General features: G+C 44.2%; 1 protein-coding gene across 1 annotated transcript in view; it reads left to right on the top strand.

The window, feature by feature from the left end:
- NEDD9 (neural precursor cell expressed, developmentally down-regulated 9) overlaps nt 1-9205 on the top strand; it is a 48633-nt gene extending 39428 nt beyond the window's left edge. The window contains exons 7-10 of the mRNA XM_011989695.1: nt 363-464; nt 1634-2875; nt 4544-4633; nt 6851-9205. Coding sequence (XP_011845085.1) covers nt 363-464; nt 1634-2875; nt 4544-4633; nt 6851-7360 — 1944 coding nt within the window. The 3' untranslated portion in view covers nt 7361-9205. The remainder of the gene's footprint in view (nt 1-362; nt 465-1633; nt 2876-4543; nt 4634-6850) is intronic.
- Nucleotides 9206-9661: the final 456 nt, after the last annotated feature.

Here is a 9661-nt window from a genome sequence, read left to right as displayed (position 1 = left end):
CGTGCCACCACACCCAGCTAACTTTTGTATTTTTAGTAGAGATGGGGTTTTACCATGTTGGCCAGGATGGTCTCGATCTCTTGACCTGGTGATCTGCCCCCCTCAGCCTCCCAAAGTGCTGGGATTACAGGTGTGAGCCACCGCGCCTGGCCAAAATCTTTTTTATATTCAGTCTAAGTTAAAAACCACAAAATGTATAAACAAAAAAAAAAAGGTAATCAATTTGTTATAACATGGAGCACTGCTAAAGATCAAGCTTGTACACAACCTGGTAAATAAATCCGTAATTAAGCGCTTAGGAGCATAAAAAATGACAAGTATAAGACATTTCCATTGTGGGTAACTCATGAGTTTCTCTCCAGGTATACGACATCCCTCCCTCATCAGTGAAAGGCCCTGTGTTTTCAGTTCCAGTGGGAGAGATAAAACCTCAAGGGGTGTATGACATCCCGCCTACAAAAGGGGTAAGTGAGTGACTACAAAGCAGCAAAAAGGAGTGTGAGTGTGTGTGCGTCTGTGTGTCGAGGGGCATGGGGTTGGGAGGAGGGTGGGTAAGTGGTTTATTGGAATAAAACAAGAAAGGCAAACCCAAAAGGGGAAAATGTAGTCTTGGTGAGAGTAAAGGAAGGAAGCAAAAAAGGAAAGGCTCATTAAAGATAGCTCTAGGGATTTCATATTGAGGAGCCGCAACTAAAAAACATTGGGAGGCCAATAAGGAGAACCCTTTGGCAGGGAAGATAATTAGTTTGGCAAGTACTAATATATATTTGTAGAGGGTTTGTTTTGTTTTGTTATGTTTTGTTTGAGACAGGGTGTCGCTCTGTCACCCAGGCTGGAGTGCAGTGGTGCAATCACAGCTCATTGCAACCTTGACTTCCCAGGCTCAAGCAATCCTCCCACCTCAGTCTCCCAAGTAGCTGCCTCTTACCTCAGCGTCCCAAGTAGCTGTGACCTCAGGTGCATGCCACCATGCCTGGCTAATTTTATTTTTTGTGGAGACAGCATCTCCCTATGCTGCCCAGGCTGTTTTTGAACACATGGGCTTAAGTGATCCTATTACCCTGGCCTCCCAAAGTGCTGGGACTACAGGCGTGAGCCACCACGCCTGGCCTGTAGAGGGTTTGACAGTTTTCTCAGTCTGTATGTTTGGGTGAACTCGTTTGACTCACTCTGTTACCCTCTGGGGTATGCCTGCACAGAGCACGGTAATCCCTACTTTACAGACAAGGGGACTGTGTTTCAGACACCTATGCAGCTCATTCAGCATCACACAGCTGGTGTAATAACCGAAGAGACCAGGGGAGACCTCTGGTCTTACTCTGCTGCTCGGCACAGATCAGCAGAGAAAGGATACCCAGGAAGTGGTCAGAAATGTAGGACTGGAACACAGGGGTGAGCAATTTAACCAGCAGGGTTGCACATGCAAGTCTACACCAAGAACATGTGGGTGGACACACTTGTCAAAGGACAAGGGAAGTGGCAGCAGAATAGCGGAGAACCCTGGAAGTGCCTAACATTGGGGGCGGGGGAAGGCGACCGAAAAAGTGACAGCAAATAGGACTGAGCACATGGGACCGCATGCTCCCACGAGCCAACTCAATAAATAGCATTTCGCTTTCTACTCGCTTTTCAGGTATATGCCATTCCACCCTCTGCTTGCCGGGATGAAGCAGGGCTTAGGGAAAAGGACTATGACTTCCCCCCTCCCATGAGACAAGCTGGAAGGGCAGACCTCAGACCTGAGGGGGTTTATGACATTCCCCCAACCAGCGCCAAGCCAGCAGGAAAGGACCTTCATGTAAAATACAACTGTGACATTCCAGGAGCTGCAGAACCCGTAGCTCGACGGCACCAGAGCCTGTCCCCGAACCACCCACCCCCGCAACTGGGACAGTCAGTGGGCTCTCACAACGACGCATATGATGTCCCCCGAGGCGTTCAGTTTCTTGAGCCACCAGCAGAAACCAGTGAGAAAGCAAACCCCCAAGAAAGGGATGGTGTTTATGATGTCCCTCTGCATAACCCGCCGGACGCTAAAGGCTCTCGGGACTTGGTGGATGGGATCAACCGATTGTCTTTCTCCAGTACAGGCAGCACCCGGAGTAACATGTCCACGTCGTCCACCTCCTCCAAGGAGTCCTCACTGTCAGCCTCCCCAGCTCAGGACAAAAGGCTCTTACTGGATCCAGACACAGCTATCGAGAGACTTCAGCGGCTTCAGCAGGCCCTGGAGATGGGTGTCTCCAGCCTAATGGCATTGGTCACCACCGACTGGCGGTGTTACGGATATATGGAAAGACACATCAACGAGATACGCACGGCGGTGGACAAGGTGGAGCTGTTCCTGAAGGAGTACCTCCACTTTGTTAAGGGAGCTGTTGCAAATGCTGCCTGCCTCCCAGAACTCGTCCTCCACAACAAGATGAAGCGGGAGCTGCAGCGAGTCGAAGATTCCCACCAGATTCTGAGTCAAACCAGCCACGACTTAAATGAGTGCAGCTGGTCCCTGAATATCTTGGCCATCAACAAGCCCCAGAACAAGTGTGACGATCTGGACCGCTTTGTGATGGTGGCAAAGACGGTGCCCGATGACGCCAAGCAGCTCACCACAACCATCAACACCAACGCAGAGGCCCTCTTCAGACCCGGCCCTGGCAGCTTGCGTCTGAAGAACGGGCCGGAGAGCATCATGAACTCAACGGAGTACCCACACAGTGGCTCCCAGGGGCAGCTGCTGCATCCTGGTGACCACAAGGCCCAGGCCCACAACAAGGCACTGCCCCCAGGCCTGAGCAAGGAGCAGGCCCCTGACTGTAGCAGCAGTGATGGTTCTGAGAGGAGCTGGATGGATGACTACGATTATGTCCACCTACAGGTAAAACAGCCGAACTCATAAAACACCTACGCTCACTCACATGCAGGGAGCCTGAGACAGATGCCTGTAAGGATGTCGGGTTGGACTACCAAAGGAGAGCACACGATTAATGTTAATCCACATGGTTCACAAATTGGAGGGAGTGTTGTAGAGTAGGAAGAACGCTGGACTGAGAGTCCTGAGTACTCACTCAGCTCTAGCCCTTTCTCTGACATTTACTGTGTGACCAACTTATTCAACCTCCTTGGGCCTTAATTTCCTCATTTGCAAAATGAATGGTGTAAGGGGCTGGATTAGATCCCATTGATACCTCAGGTAAGAGGAGACTCACCAAGTAGGATAATAGGCCCTCTAATGATATTACCACCTCTACTTCTATTTGTGTTTTAGGTATAGTTGCATATAATAGTTTATTTGAAAAAAAAAGTTTTCATCATTAAGAAAAATAGAAAACCTTTGCACTAAAGAATTTCTAAGACCCCTGCTAGCCCTACTCTGTGTGTGTGTGTGTGTGTGTGTGTATGTGTATAATTGCTTTAAAACTTAGCCCCATCTCAGACTTTCCTAGAGGACCACTGGGCATTAGCTAGTTGTCCTAGGAGCTTAATCTGTGTATGGGACATTGGACAATCACAGTTGGCCTCCTACAATTGGGAATTCCACTAAGCTCCAAGCTGACCTGGGATTCCAACAGCTTTCCCTTCCACTTTGAGGGATTAAAACATTCTACTGGCCAGGCACAGTGGCCCGGGGGCGGTGGTTCACACCTGTAATCCCAGCACTTTGGGAGGCTGAGGCAGGTGGATCACAAGGTCAGGAGTTCAAGACCAGCCTGGCCAATATGGTGAAACTCCGTCTCTACTAAAAATACAAAAAATAGCCAGGCGTGGCGGTGCATGCCTGTAGTCCCAGCTACTTGGGAAGCTGAGGCAGAAGAATCGCTTGAACCTGGGAGGCGGTGGTTGCAGTGAGCTAAGATTGCGCCACTAGACTTTAGTCTGGGTGACACAGCGAGATTCCATCTCAAAAAAAAAAAACTACCAAGATCCATTATTTAGGACTAGGCTTACTATCTTATTCTGCCATTCTTTTAATTTGACTGAGAGTCACAAATTATACTGAGAACTATGTAACTATTATGCCAAATTCCCTTGAGCGCGAGAAAGTGTGGCAAGGAGAACTGAGCCTCACCTGGTGCTGAGGAAGGGAGTGGAGAGACAGGATGGAGGCATTGAACATTCACCTTACTCGTTGTCTGACTCTGCACAGTGGGAAATACTGCCTTGGAGCAGAAATCTATAGATGATTTGAGGGAACTGGAAGTGAGAGGTGGACCACATTTAGACCTGCGTTTGGGGGTTTATGGGTTCACATATAATCTATGAGAAAAGAACTCAGAGAAGTAGTACATTTATATAGGAGATTTTAAGGGAATCATGAGTAGCTCTCTGAAAACTGTAAGATGCCCCAGAAAGCTGGCACCCTATATGGCAATGGGCTTTATTTTTCTGCCACCCCTGTCTAGGGTTCACAGTGCCTCACTGAGCATTTGAGATGTTGCCAAGGCAGTGGAAAATAAAGAGTATTTACTCATCTGTCAATGAAATTGTTAGCATAAGTGAATCACAGTGATGACATAATAATGTTCTTTATGTTGAAAATTAACAGGGTAAGGAGGAGTTCGAGAGGCAACAGAAAGAGCTATTGGAAAAAGAGAATATCATGAAACAAAACAAGATGCAGCTGGAACATCATCAGGTAAGTTCAATCAGAGCAAAAGCTGCTTGGTGTTGGAAAGATTTCCCACCTAGTACTAAGGAGAGTTGTAACTTCAAGAGATTATGATTTCGATTCTTCCAGCTCACTGGCAAGAATCAGCTCTAAAGCACGGAATGGGGTTTAAAAGCAAAGAGAAGGTTTATGACCTTGCTAGTTCATCTGGGTGTACCTGGGTTACATCTAAACAGCAATTTTTTAAAGGCTAAACCTGCGTATCTAACATATGAGGACTACTTGGGTTAAGGCATTTGGTCTCAAGAAACAAGACCCATTCAAGCTAGCCTAAGCAAGCAAGTTTACAGTAAAGTCATAGGAGGGGAATTCAGTAACAGAAAATGAAGATATAGCCAGGTCTGGTGAGAACTAGAACTGTACATTCTCTCTCCTTCTTGTACTTCCTTTGCTTTTTTCCTATAAATCTGTTCACTCTCCCCTATTTTCTGGTTTTCTCTGCTTATCTACTCATTTGGCTCCCCTGTAACTTTGCAGAACCCATAAATGGCCACTCAGAACTTCTATAGATGGCTTCTCATCTCAGCGTCCCCTTCTGATGGTTAGCTCCCTTCTCTTGTTCATCAGATTCCTAAGGAAGAGTCTGATTGGGTCATTTTGATTGGGCCATTTCTCTCTTTCTCTCTCTCTCTCTCTCTGTGCATGTGTGTCTCTACCTCTCTCTCGCCAACAACACAAGCCTATGCTTTGGCTGGCCTTGGTCCAATCTAAGGGCACGAGAGCAGAATTCAATGTTTTCAACATATATCCAGGCCCATCTACTGAGGACTTTGGGCAGGGCATGTTCATTCAAAAGTTGGGTATGAGTAGGGCAGATAATGATGAGTATTGGTAGGACAAGGGCATAAAAATAAAGAGAGATGGATTGAGGATTTATTTACAAGCCTTTCAAGATGAAATGAAGTGAAATGGCATGTAATGACATTAAATGACATGCTGTATTTAGGAAATTTGAGTTCTAATCAATTCTGGCCAACCAACTATGTCAAGTGAGGTAACCTCCCCAAGCTTCAGTTACTACTCTATAAAATGGGAAAGTACCCCCTGCCCATCTAATGGTATGATATATTGATGAACATATTTGCATAAAGCCTAAGATATATAAAATATAATCCATTATGATTAAATATCTTGGAATATCACCTTGTACCTGTTTGTTTGCCTTGGCATCTGGCAAGGTAAGATTGCAGGGCTTTGGGGAACTTGTTGAAACCATAGCAATCCCTAAGAAGAAAATGGATTCTAGAAAAGTAAAGCTGGCTATGCATTTCTCAGAGAAGCTGGGTGAGGTGATCACTGCTCCAGCTCATCCCTACCTCCAGGTGGGAGTTAACTGAGTCCTAAGCTCAGGTCACAGATAGTCCTTACCTGCAGAAGAGAGGTCTCTCCTGAGTCTTAGTGGAATCCCCAGAAATTATTATATTGCAATTTAAATAATACACCATTTGGAAGCAATGAGGAAAGAAGGAAGAAAGCCAGCACCTGATGCATCTGACTCTGGGTGAGACCCCCTTGTTTTAACAGCTCTGGGGGACTAAATCTTATGATGCACAATTCCCACTCAGACTTCTTTAGAAATTTTTTTTTCCTTAAGTGCTCATATATTTATATGCATTAATCTTCCTGTAGCGCTGGATCATAACATGTCTATCAATCTTGACAGAAAGAGTAGGATAAACAGAAAGGGGTCATGAATGGCCATTTCATCTGAGCATCCTGAGATAGTCAAGGCTTTCTCCAAGAAGGAGCAAACTGTCAGGGACTTACTTGACAAGGAGGTCACTACATATGGTTTTCCCTTGCCACCACTCAACATTAATAAACATTTACATAGAGCCTATTACATACCAAACTATTCTAAGCACTTTGTAAACGTTAATTATTTTACCTCCATAAAGGTATGGGTAACAGGGCTGCGGTTTAAACCCTATGCTGCCTTCTAGCCAGAGGTTACAAGAGACCAGTGGTCCAATCATAAAAGTTCTAAGCTTGAGGATCATCTTTCCCAACGTGTACATTTTACAATTTAGGAAAGCAGGGCAGCTTGACCCAGGTTGCAAAGCTCACATGCATCTAACAGTTATTAGGGACTAAAATCCCTGTCTTTTAACTCCAAGCCCTGGTTAATTTCCATTGCAACACATTCCCTTGCTCTAATGAGATCTACTTTCGCCTTCCTTGCAGCTGAGCCAGTTCCAGCTGTTGGAACAAGAGATTACAAAGCCCGTGGAGAATGACATCTCGAAGTGGAAGCCCTCTCAGAGCCTACCCACCACAAATGGCGGCGTGAGTGCGCAGGATCGACAGTTGCTGTGCTTCTACTATGACCAATGTGAGACCCATTTCATTTCCCTTCTCAATGCCATTGACGCGCTCTTCAGTTGTGTCAGCTCAGCCCAGCCCCCGCGAATCTTCGTGGCACACAGCAAGTTTGTCATCCTTAGTGCACACAAACTGGTGTTCATTGGAGACACACTGACACGGCAGGTGACTGCCCAGGACATTCGCAACAAAGTCATGAACTCCAGCAATCAGCTCTGCGAGCAGCTCAAGACTATAGTCATGGCGACCAAAATGGCCGCCCTCCATTACCCGAGTACCACGGCCCTGCAGGAAATGGTGCACCAAGTGACAGACCTTTCTAGAAATGCCCAGCTGTTCAAGCGCTCTTTGCTGGAGATGGCAACGTTCTGAGAAGAAAAAAAGAAGAAGGGGACTGCGTTAATGGTTACTAAGGAAAACTGGAAATACTATCTGGTTTTTGTAAATTATCTATTTTTGTAGATATTTTATATGAAAATGGAATATTTTAACATTTTAAGGGTTAGACAACTTTCAGAAATTCAGGGAGCTGGAGAGGGAAATCTTTTTTTCCCCCGAGTGGTTCTTATGTATACATAGAAGTATCTAAGACATAAACTGTACAGAGACTTGTCCACGTTCTTTTGTATGCCTGTGTATTCATGTTTGTTTGTAGATGTTTGTCTGATGCATTTCATTAAAAAAAAAATGAATTAAGAAGCACCTTAGTAAGCACCTTCTAATGCTGCATTTTTTTGTTGTTGTTAAAAACATACCAGCCGGTTATAATATTGTTCTCCATGTCCTTGTGATTCTGAGCCTGGCACTCCCAAATCTGAGAAGTATAGTATATTTGCAAATGTTCACCTTCCAAATCATGAGACATAGCACGACTTATTCTTGTTTTGAAAACTCTTTTCAAAATTGATCATCTTAAACACATGATGGCCAAGTGCCCAAAGGCCCTTTTGCAGAGCAAATTTCAGAATATGTATGTGAATCCAAGCTCTGACAGTTCAGGTGCTGGAGGGAGGAGAGACCTGTGTGTTTAGAGGCCAGGACCACAGTTAGGATTGGATTGTTTCAATACTGAGAGACAGCTGCAATAAAAGGAGGGCAATTGCCTCCCTGGGGCTGTTCGATCTTCTGCATTTGTGAGTGATTCAGTCATGAGGTTTTCCAAAAGATGTTTTTAGAGTTGTAAAAACCATATTTGCAGCAAGGATTCAAAAAGGCGTATCAGACTATGATTGTTCACCAAAACAGGGGAATGCTTTGATCCGCCAGTTACAAGTAGAGGCCTTTCTGACTCTTAATATTCACTTTGGTGCTACTACCCCCATTACCTGAGGGAAACTGGCCAGGTCCTTGATCATGGAACTACAGAGCTACCAGGATGTATCCTGCTCTCTAAGGGAATTTATTGCTGTCTTGCACCTTCTTTAAAACTCACATATGCAGACCTGACACTCAAGAGTGGCTAGCCACACAGCGTCCATCTAATTTTTACAATTTCCTGTGGCCGATGTGTATAACCCCTACCACTATCTCACAGGTAGCCACAGTATCCATTCTATAGTCCGTCTCCTCACACCTGTTAGTATTGACATAGCACAAACACCACAAGCCATCATGTTCTTCATGGGGCAAGCGAAATACTTCTACCCCATGGGTAAATGTATTTACATATTACCAAGAGAAAAAGCACATTATCTATGATCTTTTGGTCTAATTCTTATTTAGCATTTTTATTCCAGCCTATTTGGAAACATGTTTTTAATTGCAATATATGCCTGACTGAATTAAGCTTGCTTGTTTTAAACAACCAAATCATTGGAACAGAAAAGGATTTAAAAAACAAGAATGCATCTCAGTGATTAAAAAAAAATCAGTGGAAATAAATGATCATAGAAGGTGCTTTTCAAAACCACTACTATTACAATTCTCAAAGTCCTACTCTGCCAAAAGAAGACTAAAAGTCATAAGTTACATGACAAGGAAATGTTTATGTGGGAAGAGGGTTGCTGAAAATCAACAACACTTGAAGTTTAAAGTGCGTCTTTGTAGATTTCATTGTATAATGTGTATTTCTTAGAAGATGGCTGACTTGATTGATCTATGCTAAGTAGAGACATTTCACATTTTTAAAACCAAAATGTTCAATCTGTATTACTCTTTGCCATCTTGTATATAGAGGCTATTTTTAAATCATTAAATTTTTAGATCTCTGTTTTCATAGCCACTGGGTTTTCTTTTTCATACTCCTCTGTCACAGAATTAAATACTGGCTTACTTTGGTACTCCTCATATAAAAAGTTAAATTACGATTATTTTAGCAATGCTATAGGTCTGGATTTTTTTAGGAAAATTGAGGGGTTTTTTTTTTTTTTTGGTATATGTGGCACTTCCAAGTGTATTTGCATTCAAAGAAAATTCTGGAACCTGTGAACACTATCTAATTCAAATATCTGGAACAAGGCTTGTGTTCCCCCAAAAAACCCACACATTCAGTAACGTGTAGGATGATTTGTTTTCATAATATGGATGTTACCAGTCATGTGGTTTTTAGAATCAAAGAAAAAAATTTTTTTTTTTTTTGAGACGGAGTCTCGCTCTGTTGCCCAGGCTGGAGTGCTGTGGCCGGATCTCAGCTCACTGCAAGCTCCGCCTCCCGGGTTTACGCCATTCTCCTGC

Source organism: Mandrillus leucophaeus, unplaced genomic scaffold (assembly GCF_000951045.1).
Source record: "Mandrillus leucophaeus isolate KB7577 unplaced genomic scaffold, Mleu.le_1.0 Scaffold36, whole genome shotgun sequence".
In the NCBI taxonomy this organism is placed as follows: Eukaryota; Metazoa; Chordata; class Mammalia; order Primates; family Cercopithecidae; genus Mandrillus; species Mandrillus leucophaeus.
This window is presented reverse-complemented; position numbering and strand designations above follow the sequence as displayed.